This window comes from Colossoma macropomum, unplaced genomic scaffold (assembly GCF_904425465.1).
Source record: "Colossoma macropomum unplaced genomic scaffold, Colossoma_macropomum, whole genome shotgun sequence".
In the NCBI taxonomy this organism is placed as follows: domain Eukaryota; kingdom Metazoa; phylum Chordata; class Actinopteri; order Characiformes; family Serrasalmidae; genus Colossoma; species Colossoma macropomum.
Window position 1 is genome coordinate 29501424 of NW_023494801.1, and position 18853 is coordinate 29520276.

General features: G+C 36.4%; 1 protein-coding gene across 3 annotated transcripts; it reads left to right on the forward strand.

Moving 5' to 3' along the window:
• The first annotated feature begins 3197 nt into the window (after positions 1–3197).
• LOC118820907 (NXPE family member 3-like) lies at positions 3198–18382 on the forward strand. Of its 3 annotated transcripts, none has more exons than XM_036589237.1 (7): positions 3198–3345; positions 5480–5566; positions 7135–7656; positions 7874–8148; positions 11126–11196; positions 13222–13428; positions 15530–18382. In XM_036589237.1, the coding sequence occupies exons 2-7, from the start codon at positions 5483–5485 to the stop codon at positions 16060–16062; spliced, it is 1692 nt and encodes a 563-aa protein (XP_036445130.1). In that variant the 5' UTR covers positions 3198–3345; positions 5480–5482; the 3' UTR covers positions 16063–18382. The 3 variants fall into 3 exon arrangements, with proteins under 3 accessions (XP_036445130.1, XP_036445131.1, XP_036445132.1); XM_036589238.1 differs by having other exon boundaries at positions 3223–3345; positions 5483–5566; XM_036589239.1 differs by lacking the exon at positions 5480–5566 and having other exon boundaries at positions 3232–3345.
• The last annotated feature ends 471 nt before the right edge of the window (positions 18383–18853 follow it).

Consider the following 18853-nt stretch of genomic DNA (forward strand, 5'->3'; position numbering starts at 1 on the left):
TGGCTATCTGGCTAGTTAGATATGTTTAGCAAACAGTAAAACAGTGGGTAACACTTTACTGTAGGGTTCTGTTCATAAGGCTACATGACTCTTACATAAGCTTGTCATGACAACAGACATAACCCTACATAAATGTTTATATATGCTTATTCCAATAGGCATCATCTGTCATAAAGGCTACTTTAGCTAACTTTGATCAAAATTGACAAATGTAACCTTTACAGCAAGTCTGCCTGCTGGAATAAGCATTTATAAACAGTTATGTAGGGTTATGCCAGTTGTCTTAACAAGTTTATGTAGATGTCATGTAGCCTTATGAACAGTACCCTACAGTAAAGTGTTACCGAAAAGTGTTTTGTAAGGATATGTTTGACCACAGTAACAAATACCTAACAGATCAACTTATGAGCTAACTAAAGCTTATCAGTTAGCACACTAGCAAACTTGGTAGTACTTTGAACAGCATGATGAGCTGCTTGTCTTAGGTAGCCAGTAGCTGCTGATTCTGGATAGTCAATTAATGACTGTGTTAATCTGAGATACCAAATGAGTCCTTTTCTTGACAGTATTGATCCTGGATAGTCATCAGTCCTATTACTGATGGTATTGATCCTGGATTGTCAATTAATTTAGTTGATGACTAGATTTAAGGCAGAGTCAATACAGTCATGAACTGTCATGGTCCAGTTAATGACTGTATTGATTATGGATAGTCAATTAATCCAGTTCATCACGGTATTGATCCTGGATAGCCAGTTAGTCATATTATCAACTGTATTGGTCCTGGACAGCCAGTTAATCTAGTTCATGACTGTATTGATCCTGGATAGATAGGTAATCTAATTCATGACTGTATTGATCCTGGGTGAACAGTCACATTATCGACTGTATGAATGATTGTGTTGATCTTCAGTTAATGACTGTAATGATCTTGGACATTCTGACAGTATCAATCTTGAAATGCCAGTTTGTCCTGATCATGACTTCTACTGATCCTGGAGAGTCAGTTAGTTCTACTCATGACTTCTGTTAAACCTAGATAGTTACTTTGACTTGTTCATGTATTGATCCTGCATGGGCAGTTAATCTGCTAGTTAATACAATTCACAATTAAGTTGATCCTGGATACCCAGTTACTCCTGTATCTGTACTGGCCCTGCATTAACACCAAATCCATTCAACATAACTAGTTAATCCAGTTCTTAATAGTATTTATTATGCATGGTCATGGTCAGTGGGAGTTATTCAAAATCACAGTGATAATTAATAATCAGTTCAACTGAAGCATGAATATATGCACAAATTCAAATCAGATTTTAAAATTGTTATATATAGCCGACAAGGAACTGTGTTGAGCTGCCCTGGTGGCATGAAGACAGCTGAAAGTGCCAAACAATACATTTTCCAAACCTGATGTTTCCTATGGCATGATATCAGGCTATAGACTATTGCTCCTGGACAGGGGTGCGGTTACCATATCATTCAACACCCTATAGTGGTAAAAAATAAAAACAATAACAAGATTATGCACACCTAGTAAGAACACAGGTTAACATGGTTAACCCAACAACCAGGTTAACCCAACAACCAATGCAACACTTACTTATAAAGCATCAATTAAAATCAGCTGAAATAGGGTTGGGCTGATAAACAATGCCATCATCCATCGTGGATGGCTGACAGACACTACAGTGTTGTGCCACATCCCTACTCCCCCCTGCCCCCACCTGGGTTGACACCAACAGCAGGTACGCTTTAGTCAGAGAATCCTGTTTACAGCTTAATGTTACACATGTAGAAATCTTTTTTTTCACCATGGTAGCGAGCTATGTTAGTGTCAAGCCAGTGGGGTTAGCTTGGCGCTATTTGGGATTTTTATGTCAGCTCCAGTTTAAATAAGGACAGTTTTTAGCTCATAACAGGCACATAAGTAGCATTCTTTACTTACCCATGCCTGTGATGATGTCATCATCTATAGCGATGTTTCCTAGTAGACATCATTTTATGCCAGTTAGGTAGACATCTCCCAACTAAGTTCAAATGTACATAAAAAAACACAAAGAAAACAACACCAAAGAAAACTTCCACAGCAGGCATGGAAAATGTTTTTTTTTTTTTTATTATGTATTACGCTGGATTACTTTATGTATGGATCTTGTATCTTTAACTCAGGCTGACTTTAAATTTGTGTTTGTCTTGAAAATGGGCTTCCTCTACTCTGTCAAGTATGAGGTCTGGCTTTTACTGAACAGGCAGTAAAAGCAAATTCTGGAATCTGGAGCAAATTCAAAGTACATTCAGTTGCTAACTCACTGCTAAAAATGAAAGACTGAGAGAGGTAATGGCATTTAGTAGAATGGTTGCATTAGGATTTTGGTTGGCTGTAAAATAACAACAAGGCTTAATTAGTTCATTCTTTCTCTGTGCCGCTAGTAAAGTTCCCACCGTGAGTCAAGACAGCTGTTCAGATTTTATCATAACTGCCCATGGGTGTCCTCTAGGCTTGGGCCCCTGGGCATGTGCACATAAAACCCATAGGATGATCTGGGCCTGGGAGGAGCCTCATAGACAGACCTATAAAAATAACTATTTTTAGTTCCCTTGAACAGCCTTTCAATGGATGCTTCTTTAAATAACCATTTTTGTAAATGAGACATGTAAGTTTAAAGAACCTCTACATAATGTAAAGGTTTTATACCAAATAAAGGCCAAAAGTACAGTTCAAAAGATCCCTTTCCTAGATTTATTTAAAAAAATCGTCAGACAAAATTTTTTATCATGCTGAAGAAAAATAATTAATGATGCAAAATCATTGGATAAAGGCCCAAAAATAATGGACTGATTAAAAGTAAAAGAAAGAATAAAATAAAAGAATAAAGTTAATAAAGTTCAAAAAGGCTTGAGCAGAGTTCTGCTCTTAATAGTTCTCTGCTCTCCATGTTACCAAACAAGCAGATAATGTTTTCTGCTACTGTCGGTGACCTGTGAGTCAAGCCGTTCGACCTGCTTCCCGCTATTGACTGTCTATCTCTTTTTAAGCAAATTCTTTCGCCATCGCATGATGGCTTCAACCCATCACCTTGAAGTGTTTGATAAAAAGGGTTCTTTGGAGTGACCCCATTGAGCAATAGTTGTTTGTCCAGTTTCTGGGAATCCACTGTCCTGACCAGTTTCAGTAAATAAACTTTGCTTGCTTGCTTGCTATTCTCCGCCCTAACGCACCTGATTCAGCTTGTTGATTTTTTAACTATTCCGCGTTGGGGATGAGGACTCAGCAGCGGCATCCAACCAAAAATTCAAATTGGACTAAAATCACTTAAATTGGCTTGAAGAACATAATCAAATGTAAGTTAAAATACATTTATTTATTAATTTAACTTGTCATTGAGATGCATTATGCTTACAATCTGAATTGAGCCACTGTAGATAAGCAAGTTAGCTCATTTAGGGAAATGAGTATGGCCAATAACTAGTATGGAAAATCAGGGCTTCTAAGCCATCTAAGAAGTCATTTCTGTTTAGGTTTATTTTGTATAATCATTATGCTTTTTGTATATAACCCCTTAAAATCCCAGGCTTATTACACACTAAGTATTGTTATTCAGTAACTCCCGGGACTTCAACGCAAACTAGTTGAGCTATTCTTAGGTTATAGAAGTGTGTGATCAAACTTTGGGTGATCAAACAGCAGGCCCTGGCCATTTAAGGGGGTTAAACTCTGCAGGTATTTAAATAATTCAAGTTAGACTAAAACCTTGTATGTCCTTTTTTGTCATTTTGATACATTGGAAAAGAAAAATGTAAAATTGCAGTAAATTACTGGTTACTAGCTGCATTATTTTCACAGTAATTTGCTGTACTATATTAACAGTAAGTAACAATAAAACTACAATACTGTTACTCACAGTCTTCCTGGACTGGATGTATTTTTACACAATTGTAAACATAATGCAACTCAGTAGTCAGTAGTCAATTACAGTATTTACTGTAAATGTACACATGAAAAATGTAAAGAACCAAGAAATGACCAACCAACCAAACAAGCAAACAGATAAATAATTAAATCCAGCATAAAACATTAAAACACCAAAATCTAAAATGTCTGAAACTGCCAGCTGCCATTTACATTGTGTCAAAATTCCATTAAGTTACATTGAAAGTTCACTTAACTTTTTTCTTTCTTCTGTAATGTTACTTTTTTGGAAATACGAGGTTCCCTCCTGACAGCTGGGATGTACAGGGGGTGGACAAGATGGTTAATTTGTAAATGATGACTGCAGCTCAGCTCAGGGTCTCTATAACACTGGATCTTACAGCTAACATGTTAAGCATGGAAAGTTTTCTCATATGTGGGTTTCTCAGCGCTAAACTGGCCCTCCAGATACAAATTTCATTAAAAAAAATGATCAAATAAAAATAAACTCACAAAATGTGTGACTTAATATTAATATTGACCAATCAAAATTTCAGTTTAACCCATAACCATTATGATGAGGCCTTTGTAAGCATGAATATGGCTTATTCAAAGTACAGAAGTAACCAAAAAGACCATATAACATACATTCAGCTCCAGAACTATTGGTCACCCATAAGAACCTGGGCTAAAACAATCATATATATATATATCTATCATTTCAAAAAATATGGGACAAAAATTACTTACAGACCTAAAGAATGTTTTCAATAAAAGCAAAGAAATTTACATCTTAGGGGAAAAATCGTTTTCTTTTCTCATAGCTTCTTGACTCTCCATTCTATTATCTTCATTGTTGTCTACGATAATTTCCTGTTTCCCTGGGGTATAACTATGAGGTTACACATGTAAGGTCCTGTGTCATCCATCAACAGGGGTAAAACCAAAGAGCTGTCAGTTTGACTGAGACAGAAGTCTTACTCCTATTCATAGATGATAGTATACATGTAGATGAATGATTATTATCTGCAAAACATATTATGATAACCAATATAATTGTTATCTAAATTCAGTTACAAAATACCATATAAGAGCGTTACAGAGCCATACCCTAGCTTTTTCCCTGATGGTAGAATATACATACCACATAATTACAGTTTACCATCTTCTAATTATTCTTAATCATTTATAATATGCCAGTTTGGCATCATTTGGGCAAACAAACAAACAAACAAACACTTATAACCACTGGATGTTAACAGTGTCACATGACATCTCTACAGAGAACAGATCATAGCAAATTTGCAAGCACATCCCAGGATACATCATCTGGCTTAGTCTGCTAAACTTGTTCTGGTTGATAATTAGTTAGTGCTTTTGGTGGAATAACCTTTTTTTTTTAAATACATTTCTAACTGAAAACACACTCTTTACAGAGAACAAACTAATGCACATTTCTGTGCACAATTACTCTCCTAGTGATGTTAATGTTCTGGTTGGTGATGATAATGATGATGATGATAAAAGGTACCCTAATGCTTTGTTGTAATACTGTGTCCTCTCTAGCAGATGTACTGGAAAGCATGGAAAAAGCTGATCAAGCTTGTCATTATCTTAACTTTTGTCAGCCTAGCCATCTTTTGGTGGTTTGGGGTAAGTTCTGAACATAAATCACTATTACTACAACACAAGGCATGCTATTTTTCAGCACTGAAACCAGGAAACCAACTGATTAACAGTTCTTCACTGACATACTAGGTAAACCTTTGAATACTGTCAACAGAACTCCACTACGTTTTAAATAAATAAATAAATAAATAAATAAATAAGTACCATTATCTGAAAGAAGTATCCTGATGAGAACTTGTTTGAACTTGCACTGCTTGATAGGTACATTTTGAAGAATTTTGGGAAGGTTGACATGGTGACAGTAGTTAAGGCACTCATGAATCAAACAATTCAATTCAATTCAATTCAATTCAGTAAGCTTTATTGGAATGACCATATTCAGGTTACAGTATTTCCAAAGATGAATCAAACTGAAACATTGTTGGTTCAGTTCAGGAGGAGAGCATCAGTCCTGCTGAGGGCTTTCAAATGAAGACTGTAAATAAATCATCTGAGAAGATTTTTCACATAATTTAAAAATTTCTGTTGGCCTTTACATTTTGTGCAAATTTCATGACAAATGGGCAAAAAGAAATGACTCAAAATTACTTGGAAAAATGTCTGGTTCCATTGACTTACATTAAAAGTAAAGTATGTTTTTTTCCTTCTCCAGTAAAGTTACTATTTTGGAGATAGGAGGTTTTGTTTCGACAGCAGTGATAAATATGTATATTTTACAAATGTGAACAAACTCTTTGACACTTGGTAATAATGCTATGTAAGTATGTTCTTAAACTATAAACTTCATAAAGCTCAAATAAGACAAGTGTCACTATTCTTTAAAATGCCTATTAAATGGATAATGATCTATGCATAATTATAAAGCATTTATAATGCATATTAACAGTTATGAAAACATTATGAACATTTAAAATGCCATCACTGACTGCCTCAAGTAAAGTAATTGCTATTTTAGGTTATTGACATTTGAATGTTAAATAGGAGATGTACTATTTGTGTGTGTGAGTGTGATTTAAATATTATACAGTATATCTTCGTAAGCTATTTATGTTGTTGAGAATTTTAAGAATTAGTGTATTACATTTTCAAACCAGTGATCTAAACCAGACTTTTGCACTTCAACTTGCTTTTGAATTGTTCCCCTGTGAGAGGCGAGAATTAAGTAAAATGGGTTCTACATATCATCGGTGTTCAGAAAAAGCATGTATGTCCATTATTTTGTCTTTTTCAATCATTTAAACTCAGCAGCTGTCCTTTACATTGTGTGAAAATGTCATGATCCATGGACCAATAGAAATGCTCAAACACCACTTGGGGTAAAATTTTTTACATTAGCTTTACATTGTACATTTTTTTTAAAATTAGACATTTGCATTGAAGTCTCTGTAGTTACAGGATAATAAGCCTTAGTATGCAATTAATCTGTAATTTAAGGGGTTAAGTTGACAGACAGAATAAACACAAATAAACAGTTGCTAAACAGCCCTGTGTGAAATACGTGCAATCAGCAATTCTCTTCGACTGCCAGTGTACATGCATGTTTTTGGCCTGTTTGTAGTGCTGACTAACTCACTGTTGATCCTTTGTTGCAGCAACAACTGCCTGTGAGTTTTTTGGTCAGTATTGCTCATAAACCAGAGAGAAGGCCAGTCCCACTGATGGACAGAAAGCTTGCAAACTTGTGTAGTTCTCGACCTGCCTCCCAGTCTGACTCTGCTCACATCTCTCCCACTGACTCCACCTTCATCTCACCTGAAGAACTTCAATTGATAGAAAAGGCACTGAAGTGGCCAGCCCCTCCCACCTCAGTGACTGCAGTCGATCAGGCAACGAACGCTTACACAAGTTCATACATTTTGCAGAACCCACGCAAAAGCTACAGTGTTGGGGACAATATCACAGTGGTCATAACGGCAAGAGATGGTTTAAACAACTCAAAAGCATACGGCGGAGATTTCTTCCAAGCAAAACTGTTTAATGCAAAACTAAAAGCAAGTGTATATGGGGAGGTGGTTGACCACCACAATGGCACTTATACTGCTACCTTCAAGCTGCTCTGGGAAGGACATGCCAATGTCTCAATACGGCTGATACACTCCAGTGAGGCTGTAGAGGTGTGTAGGCTAGTGCTTTGAATAGTGTTTTCAACAGTGCTATATACTCACCAGCCACTTTTATAGGTGCACTTACCATGTATCTACACAAACTATGGCTGTAACAGATCTGAATTGATTAAATGCATTTACTGCACATTAACTGATCGAAGCTTGAAGACGAGACTGGAATGAAATGTAATGGTGCTGATTTGAGATGCTTTTGCTGGGATTACAGGTGCTACTCAGGCACAGAGAACGAGATCCAGACAAGGTGTTCTTCACGGGCGTGTTCAGAAGGCTTGATCGCCAGGAAAAAGTGGTGTGTAATGCCCAGAGGAGTGAGAGGTTGCTAAAGGCCTCTCAGTGCTGCTGTGAATACAAAAATCCAATTACTGGAGAATCATGGATTTGTCGTAAACCCAGCCGTCTGCCATGCTCAGCCTGGGTGGACCATGGCATGGGAGGATACCAAGCACGGCTGTCCAAACTGGAGTCCACTCTGTTACACAGGTAAATGTGTGTGTGAATTGGTTACTTTCTTTAATCTGTTTGTTGCTGTTAGCTATAGATTATTGCATAAGTTTACAATGTTGGTCATTTGAATTGAGAGGTACTTGCTCTCAAATGAGGCCTTTTTATGTCTCCTCAGTCTCTCTCCTTCTCTCTCTCTCTCTCTCTCTCTCTCTCTCTCTCTCTACACACATATATATATATATATATATATATATATATATATATATAGAGAGAGAGAGAGAGAGAGAGAGAGAGAGAGAGAGAGAGATTGATAGATAGATAGATAGATAGGTAGATATGGATGAGCTTATGTAATTTTTTTCTGGGGTACATCCTCATTTTGGGACCTACAAATGTGTCAAGATTTTCTAAAATGTCTGATTTGGCTTTGCTTTCATGTTGACATTTGTTTTTTCACAGTCTGCCCCTAGTGTCCTCTTTTTTGAAAACCAAAATACGGTCTTGCTACTTAATGTGAGCCTGAGGAACTACAAGTGAGTGAGCTAGCTAGCTTGTACTTGTACTGCTTGACAGAGAAACAAAACTGTTAGTTGTATTTGGAATGCAAACCAGAGCAACCAGAGACTCTGGAATGACTGCTAAACTAAAAAGGGAGAAGTAGGAGGACTCCCTGAAATGTCAGCATCCCTCCACTCCACTCCAGCTTGAATGAAAGCAGTGGGATCACTAGCATCTCAGTTTACCTTAGTTTTCTGAGCCCATGTGTCCCCATATGTCCATCTTTTATCTAAAGGAAAAACTAACAAATGCCTGGCTGAACAAATAAGTTTTTTAAACTCAAACATTGACTGGAAGCTTATTCCATACATGTGTAGGAAAAAGCTCCTCCCTGTCATGTAGTTTTCATTCAAGACATTAGCTAAGACTTTGGGAAGAGCTTGTAAGTCGACAATCTCTGGCTAATTGCCTCATTTCCACTTGAAAATAAAAGTTTTAATTGCCATTGGCAGACCCATACTTTACAAGAGAGTTGGGTCTGTCTGACAGTATAAAAACAGTTTAAAAATCTCGGCCAGCAGACAGTGCCTATGTAGCCAGCTACAAGATGGCTGATGTGTTTCCTGCATAACTGGTCTAGGCTATCTATGATTGTGACTGCTTATGACAAGCTCAAAAGTGTTTAGAAACCCTCATTTAATTGTTTAATATCTGTTGGATATATATCCATCCTTCACCAGAAGTCTTTCTTATTCTGTCTCAGCAACTCACCCTGAAATACAAGTAAAATTGTCTACAGACAGAATAATTAATTCAGCGTTTACTGAACACAAGATCTCTCACTCAGAAGGCCATGACTGTATTCAATTTGTTCATGGACAATCATTTTAGTTTTCTCTGTTTAACTGAAACATGGCTCAAATCATGTGATAACAGTCTTTTAAATAAAGACTGTGAATAAATATCCAGACATTTGGCAGTGAAAATAAGGTTCTTATATTCCCTATGAACAAAAAATGTATCTGATCACTGTCTCATCTGCAACCCAAGGGTTAGCTTATTATTTCAAAGAAGTTCATGTTTACTCCATCCACAGTTATAGTCTACAATGACAGCTGTCAAACTTTTTCAGTAACAAAATAGAAACATGCTATTTACAAGGTGAAAATTCATGAGGCTGTCATCATTATTTTTTACTATAGTTTGAGGATATGCATTCAGAAGAATGAAGAATTCAGTTTCACTAATCATAACAAACTTAACTGCTTGACATGGTCCTATAGATCAAACACTTATGTATTAAATCAGTAACCTATAGGTTACTTCTGGATTTATTTCCAGTCACTTGGGAGTCTTTACTAAGTAGAATAAATTTATCACACAGTCTGGGCTTAAGTTCTTGAAGTTAACCTCTGTGAAATTGTTGCTTACTGAACCTCACTTTGAGCTCTCTGAGTCTCCAATTTCCAACATTTCTTTTCTATTTAAGATTCTGCAGAAAACGTTGTTGCCCAACAGACCGCTACCAATTTGTTAGTGTATATGTGGAGATTTCAGACCTCGATGAGTGCAATATGGTGTTCCACAAGGCTTTGTCCTAGGCTCCCTTTATGTATAGTCCTTAGAATACATAATTTGTAAACATAATACCAGTTATCACTTTTATGAGTATGTGAGTTGAGTGGAACAGCAGCCATTTCTGCTTCCAACTCAAAGTATTCTGTAATCACTCTGCTTCCACTCCACTCCAGGTTGAGAGAAAACCCACTCATAATTTGATGTATATTCTTCATTATTACAGTATATTTATTTAATATATCTTGAACATCTGGCCACATAGGTTAAAATATGACATTAAAACAATACTTTAAGGAAATTGTTGAGCTTTATTAAATCTAAAGTAAAACAACTAACTGATGTTTATAAATGTACCTTGCAACTGCATTAGAAGATGTTGGTACATGTAACGCTCATGGGATAGAGTGGTATTGGAGTGATGGAGGTCTTTGTGTTTTATTGTGTTGATCAGCAGTGCTGAATCCTGTTCCTGGAGATCTGCTACCCTGCAGAATTTAGCTCCAACCCTAATCTAACACATCATGATCCACATAATGAAGGCCTTCAGGGACATCTGTGATGTGGAGATTTGTGAAAACCACAATTTGCAAAAGAGAAGGTTTAATATGACAAGGGATTTGTGCCTCTGGGATGAGTTGGAGTGATGAAGCTCCACTTAATGCTCCATTATTTCCATTTTAATAAATGCAAATAGAACTACCAAAAAACCTGTAGCTCATTGAAGACTTCATGTGCACATGCACAAATGCTTCTGCATACATGCTGATTCATCAGTTGTGGGTGCTTTTGCACTTGCAAAATGCTGTAAAGCCAGTACATACATTTACAGCCCATAGTGTACATGCAGTGTCCACAATTAAAATGCACATGTACTGAATACTTTGAATAAATAAAATTAATGCAGAACCCACCCACCCCTCCCCCCTTCTGTATGCAGTAAATACACCAATAAAAATCTACCTGGAGAAGATATCACAGTGAATGTGTCTCGCCGTGATCTGGACTCAGGTAAGTCCCTGCTCAAAAAAGGCCAAAGCTGAAAGCATTTTGACCAGTTTAGTTTCAGTGGTCATAGAGTGGTCAAGGTAAAGGGACTTGATCTTTCACTTTCTTTAAAAAATGTTTTAAAAATGTATAAAAAATGAAGCATACCAAAATACTTCAGTACTGAAAATTAGCCCCTAGACTATGCCCTTAATAATAGAGATGCACCGATCCCATTTTTTCTCTTTTGATATCGATTCCGATACCTGAACGTTGGGCATCAGTCGATACCATATACAGATCTGATATTAGTGTTTTTTTTGTATTATTATTATTTAAATTCTGTGTACCTCACTGTGTCTAACGTGAGGCTGTAAAATGAAGTATTATAAAAACATTGTTATTAATATGCTTCTGGATAATGCAACAGCAAAATAAACAGTAGTTATAATTCTGGTGTACATTTTTCAGTGCAACAATAAAATAAAATTTGAATAATGTGATTGTGGAGGTGGGGGTCAAGCGTCACATGCAGATTGTAAAATTTAAATATTCAAAGAAAATGTTTACGCCTATTTTACAAGTTCTGGTGCTACAACAGACATTTTTAGCAGGCATAAATTGAGGATTTTTAAAATGAGGCACATTTATTATTCATTTGATATTTAATCACTGTGAAAACCCTTGTTTTGGCTGTTAGGAGTGAGGACATGTGAAGCAGGATTTGGAGACTGTTTCATTTTACACAATTAAACAAAATGAACAGCTCTTTCAGCTTACATACATACATACATACATACATCATCTAAACCGCTTACCCTTCTGGGTCGCGGTGGGGTGCTGGAGCCTATCCCAGCTGTCATTGGGCGGAAGGCAGGATCTTTCAGCTTAGAAATTAGTAATTAGGATTCCTTTATTCAAATGTAATTTAACGACAATTTTTTAGCCTAGATAAAATTGATAATAATGCAAATGTAGTTTTTCATTCACAAAGCTGATACAGCACAGGGAGAAGTTCCTGCACAAAGCTTTGATTCTGACGCAGCACAATAGAAAGAAAGAACCTGGTAGTTTGCCTGTAATGTGATCATTCATAATTATTAATGTATGAGCTTTCTGTTTTCTGTTACTGAGCTAAAATCCAGTTCTCTTTATCGGATTTCTAGGCCTTACTCTGATTTAAGAAGTCAATATGCTGTTACATGACCAATTGAATAATCAGACAACTGCCAAAATCCAAGAACATTTGTTCTTCTTGTTGATTGTTTTCCACATGTGATTATCAACATGTTTTCTATGTGCATATTAAATTAATTACTTTTGTATGTATTGTAAATGAATACATAACTGAATACATTTAAGTGTATTCCGTATTCAGCCATCACTACTTTTTCAAAGAGTTTTGCCCAACTGTATTTACAATGGTGAAAGGAACCAGGGGTTATAATGTCTACAATGCAAATGTATCCATTTTAATTGCAATGAAAAATGACCACTGAACCTGCACATGTCTTCTGAGTTTTTAGATGCAATTTTGATGATGGTAAAATAGTGGTAAATCTGGTTTTGCATATACCACTATGCCAAAATTCCTTTTTTCTTTTTTAATGTTTTAGGCCAAAATATTACCATGAAACTATTATAAAACAGTGTCCCATGCATCAAGGAACAATTTGATAACAATTTCATGTAATAGCTTTTAAAGGCATTAAACAATTTAGACATCTGGCTCCTATCACCACCACTGTGAACAATTCTGACTCTGTAAGATTCTCTAGGATGGTGCATTTTAAATCAAACTACTCTGAATGACTTTTCACAATTTAATCAGTTAACTGTGAAAAAATGCTTAAAAGTAAATGAAATACCCCTTTAAATTAGCTGTGAATTGTAATTAAAGAGAGCCCCATTCTTGTCTTTGCCTGGATCTGCCTCTGGTATAGGAAAAAATTGCACAGTGGTAAAGATGACGGAAAGCAAAAACTGTCTAACTCACTGTCTAAACCTGTGCATGTGTGTGGTTGTGTGTGCATGCATGTGTGTGTAAAGGTATGAATGTGAAGTGTGTTCCAGGACTAGACACGCCTTCACCAGCTGGATTCTATCTTCATGATAACTGGACGTCACTGATGTGCCACACCCAATCTTTCCGCACAGCCAATCAGACTGTAGCATGCTTGAAAGACAAGCAGGTTCTGATGATGGGAGATTCCACGTTGAGACAGTGGTACGAGTACCTGTTGAAAACTGTCCCAAGTATGTCACATATGCAAAACATACATAATTGAACAAAGTAATGCATAAAAATGTATTTGATTCATACCTGTACATCATTTTACATGAACCAATTGTTGTATATAACAGCAATAATTTTGTGTACTTTACTTTTTGGCAAAATCATGTTAATGCAATATGCACTCACCGGCAGCTTTATTAGAAATGTCTGTTGACCTGCTCAGTCATGCAATTGTCCTATCAGCCAATCATGTGGTAGCAGAGTAATGCATAAAATCATGCTGATACAGGTCAAGAGCTTCAGTTAATTTCAGTTCAAACATCAGAATAGGGACTTCGACTAGGGTATTGTTGTAGTTGGCAGACAGGGAGGCTTAAGTATTTCAGAATCTGCTGATGTACTGGAATTTTCACACATAACAGTCTCTAGAGTTCATATACAATGGTTCAATAAAACATCAATCCTTGAGGTTCTTAAATACTATTCTAACTTTAGGATAACCTCAGTGGTGTCCTAACTTCTGTTTCAAGTTTCCGTTTCTACTGTTAGCCATTCTATGATGATGAAATGTTGATGAAAACTCACTAAATAAAATATTATAGTAATGATGGTAAATAATAAGAAGACTAACTTGAACGTGTGGCTGTTTATTAGGAGGAATGTGGTGAATGCAGCTTGCCCACCTGCTAAAGCCATGGGAAATGGAAAGTGAAACTGGGGAGTGGTGACACTATATACATAATTTTTTCTTTATTTTATTTTTGTTTAAAAATTAAACAGAACGTGTCATGACATGCCATGACATAATGTATACAAAGCACAGGAAACAGGACAGAGAAAAGCAATTCAGCTTGTTTTAATGAAAATATAGCGTTAACATAAACAGTGCACAGCTGCATGTTTTTAAATTAGGAATTAAACATAAAAATACAAACATCATACAAACATCACTCTAAATAAAACAAGCGGATATAGGTATTCACTACGTTCAAATTTATTTGAAGTTCAAATAGTTTTTTATTTTTTTTAGCAGTTGCAGTTAACCAGCCCTAAAATCCCTTGTCTCAAGCAGAAACAAGATTTTTTTTGCATTAGTTTATATATATATATATATATATATATATATATATATATATATATATATATATATATATAAGCGGTAGCTAACCAACTTCAATTTTTAATGTTATTTTGATGACTTGTTTATGTTTCAGCTCTTTGCATATTATCAGTTGCTTGGTGACAGACATAACAATTGATTATTGACCTTGACCATTGACCTTGGATTTTCTAACATGAGATAAGATGCTGTAAGATAAGACATAATTCCTGAATTAAGATTTTCTTTTGTAATACAGTTTTACCTTAACATTAGATTTTAACCTAGGATAAACGATTGGAAGTTTGTAATACAGCCTACATATGAATCCAATAGTGTAACTTTGGAATGTGAATGTGAACAAATCTGCAACAATTACATGATGAAATCATATCAGTATGGACCAGAAGGCTGAAGTCAGCTTCTCATTAGCCAGCTTCTTGTTTGAATTTTCCCTTTCCACCTTAAATGGTGCTGGATGCACCAGAATGTAACTGCTGTGCCATTTAAGGTGGAACAGGAAAATTCAAATGAGAAGCTGGCAAATGAGAAGCCTGACTTCAGTTTCAAGACTTTTTAGTGTTTGACTGTTTCTCAGTGCAGATTAAACATTGCAGCTGAGTGCTTATAAATGCAAATAAGTCCATTCGTCTCCAAATTATTGATGCTCGTCTTAGATCTTTCTTTTTGCCTTTTAGTTAGCAGTCTGTGCGCCAACCTTCAGGGTTAAAGGGTGAATTAGCAGTTAGACATTAACTCCAGTGTTTAAGAGAGTTTCTTATTGAAACTGTGTTAGAATGATCAACAGAGTTTTTTTCTGCAAAGGAGGATTATTTAATTTTTACCTAAAAATCAAATTCTGCTCTGGAGCTGCAACAGGGCAACAAAACAGCATGTGTTGCCGACCCCTGACCTAGAACCTAGTTCTCTTTTCCCTGACAATGTATGAAAAATACATTCCACCATCCATGTGGTTCTACCATTCTGACATGATATCTCCTCATCCTTCTCTTTTCTTGTAGCACTCAAGCAACTAAACCTGTACACCTCGGCCAAGTCTGGACCGTTTGAGGCTGTGGACACAGGCAACAATATTCGACTGGTATGGAGAGCTCATGGCCTTCCAATACGGACCTCCCTGACCCCCCGTGCTGACTTACACTACATTGCCTCCGAGGTGGCCGCTCTAGCTGGAGGTCAACACTCTGTTGTTGTCTTTACCATCTGGGCACATTTCACTACCTTTCCACTGGCCACGTACCTAAAGAGGCTGGCTGGAATCCGCAGAGCTGTCCAAGCCCTCCTCCAGAGGGCACCACAGACCCTCGTGCTGATCAAGTCAGCCAACACGGGCTACAAGGACATTTATGGCAGCGACTGGTTGTCATGGCAGCTGGACTGGGCATTGAGGATGATGTTTAGGGAGCTGCCGGTCGTGATTATTGACGTTTGGCAAATGACATCATGTCACTACTCACCAGATGACATTCACCCATCTCAAGAAGTGATAAAGAATGAAGTAGATCTGTTACTCTCATTTGTTTGTCCAAGATGACAGACATATAGCTATGAAGACAGTGAACCATGCATTGTGACAAAGCATTTGCCCCCTTCCTGATTTTCTCTATTCTAGCATATTTGTCACAGTGAATGCTTTTATATCTTAAAGCGAAATGTAATATTACACAAAGAAAGCCTTTTCAAACACAAAACACATTCTTTCAGTTATTCCATTTATATAAGGAGCAACATGCACATCTTTAGCAGCATTAATTACTACCATTTCAACTGCTATTTGTCATCAGCTTTTCACATTGTTGTGAAGAAATCTGAGCCCTGTATTCTTCTCAGAACTGTTCTAATTCTGATATATTGGTAGCATTTTGAGCATGAAACGCTTGATTTGACTATGCCACTCCACATTGTTTAATTTTGTTTCTTTTCAGCCACTTAGATGTAGACTTGCTTTTCTGTTGGATCACTGTCTTGCTGCAGAATCTGAACATGTTTCAGCTGCAGCTCATGAACAGATGCACTGGCAGTCTATTTAAAGCCCTGTCAACATGGGTTTAGGTTTAATAGTAAAGACACTGCATTTAAAAAGTGTTTACCAGTGGTATATTAAAAAAATATATAATATTAACACAATTTAATATTAGATACTTGCTCCAAATTCTGAGCTACTGTCTGCTCATTGGTGTGGTTCAGCCATACATGTTTGATTTTGAAAAACAGGGGCCACCCTGCAGGAAAACAGACAATATGAGGTCACACAAGCTCCCATTATGAGATAGCACTGTCATATATGTGGACACTGCAAAGAAATTTATCATGTGTCTTATTGTACGCCACGCCTGAAAAGTGCAGTTGTAAGGATACACTATGAACCTTGATGTTAGGACCATAGCTGACTTAATACTAAGCTAATGTAACATCTTATTCCTACAGTTGATGGACTGCTAGCTAGCGTGCTCTCGAAGATGAAGTTAATTGCTTATGGTAGGATCCTAAAATAGGTGGCTAATGCAAGTAGGAAGCAGTGTATAGCAATGCTGCAAATAACCACGTAATAAACCTTTATAACAACCACCATTAACAAATTTAGAAACGCTTAAATAACATACATGGTGGGAGGTTTATCTGGGACCAGGTAGCAGAAATAGAGCAGTCATTAAGTGAGGGACAGGAACATGAGTAGTCAACGTATACATATTGCTAACTCTGGTACTTCACCTGACATCACCTACACCAAATTTAGTCCCACCCAACTCAAACCAATCTGAAGAAAATGGTAGGAAAAAAGTAATTTCAAAAATCTCTGAAGAGAAAAAAACAACAATATTCTTTCTCGGATAGTTCATTGTAATAACATCACAAAAACTATAGATATAGTATATATAAAGGAAAATCATGTAAATGAGTAGACAGCCTGACTATGTTCAGGCAGCTAAACCTCATTATAGATTAAACATGATTAATTTATGGCTTAAGTAAATAAGGGAGCAATTAGCTTTTTTACTGGTAATTCACAAGTTGGATGAATTTGCTCCTTTAATAAAATGAAATAATAATTTAAAAAATGTCTTTTGTGTTTGATAAGGTACTCTTTGTGTAATGTTACATTTAAAGACCTAAAAGCATTTAGTGTAAAAAACAGTAATAGAGAAAATCAGAAAGTGTTCAATAATTTCTTATGCACTGCATTATGTAGCATGTATGTGTATGGGAAATGGGGTATGGGGGTATGTGTATTTTTTTATCCACTTGTTTTGACAATGATATTTATATTATTTATATAATAATGCTAGTGCAGGCTGAATCCAACTGTTTTCTGCCCAACCCACTAATGGATTTGCAGTGTTTGAATTGATGCGTTGCTTGTTGGTCCTGATCCTTCTATAGGAGTAAAGGCACCCCCCATAAAAGAGACAAAATTGAACGAGGGTTGTGTGTTATTTTCTGCCAAAGTTGCTTTCACTTAAGGTGACCATCTTCTTTTAAACGTGCTCTTTGTGTTCAGCATTAGACTCCTGCCCCTAGAAAACTTGGCCAGCCTAAATCTGCAACATAATGTTTATACTAACCTATTGCATCATGAGATAAACCTGATAAACTGTAATTTAGAACTACAAAAGTGCACCTATAAGGTGAATGGGGCTGATAAACTGAAAATGTTTCGATACAGGAAGGTGTATGTAATGAAGTGGCTGGTCAGTGTATATTGTGAAAATAGCATTATTCATTACATAGGTCACATAGGTAAGGAAAACCCCAAGACCTCAATTCGAACCCTGACTGCTGGGCTGGGGACATCCTGAAATGTATTGCCAACCACAGTCACAAAAGGTGCATTAAAAAAAAACAAGGTAAAAAACTCAAAATGTGTTTATGCCATTTATTAAATTGAATGAAAAAAAAAAGAATCAATTTTCCATTTTTTTTCTTGGACATTTGTTTTAGCAAGCTAGCAAAGTATGTGTTTTAGCTGAACTCATGTTCTTATTTGAGGTATGGACTCTCTTCCTGCTGACAGTCAATAGGTGGGAACCCTCGCAACCAAGGAATGTATCAGTCCCAGCGGGCACACAACACTGATTTGATGTCTTTTCTTGTTGGATTCTGGTCCCGACTTCAGATGACCTAAACACAACCAGTTTTCAATGACAAAAAACAGTATTTAAAATTTTGGTTGAGAAAACAATGCTGATATAACATTGATATATGATGGCTTTTTAACCAGTTGAATGTTGGTCGAACTGACTATTAAAAATTATGCTAAATGTTAATTTTCTGTATTAAGTCAAATACTGATGATTCAAAACATTATCATAACCTGCCTAATATGC

What these genes read in the sequence shown, in the direction of transcription:
- LOC118820907 (XM_036589237.1), top strand. Translation starts at nt 5,483, where the DNA reads ATGTACTGGAAAGCATGGAAAAAGCTGATCAAGCTTGTCATTATCTTA. An exon ending in ACTCCAGTGAGGCTGTAGAG is followed by an intron (nt 7,657 to 7,873) that starts GTGTGTAGGCTA and finishes CTGGGATTACAG; the next exon opens with GTGCTACTCAGGCACAGAGA. An exon ending in TCGCCGTGATCTGGACTCAG is followed by an intron (nt 11,197 to 13,221) that starts GTAAGTCCCTGC and finishes GTGTGTGTAAAG; the next exon opens with GTATGAATGTGAAGTGTGTT.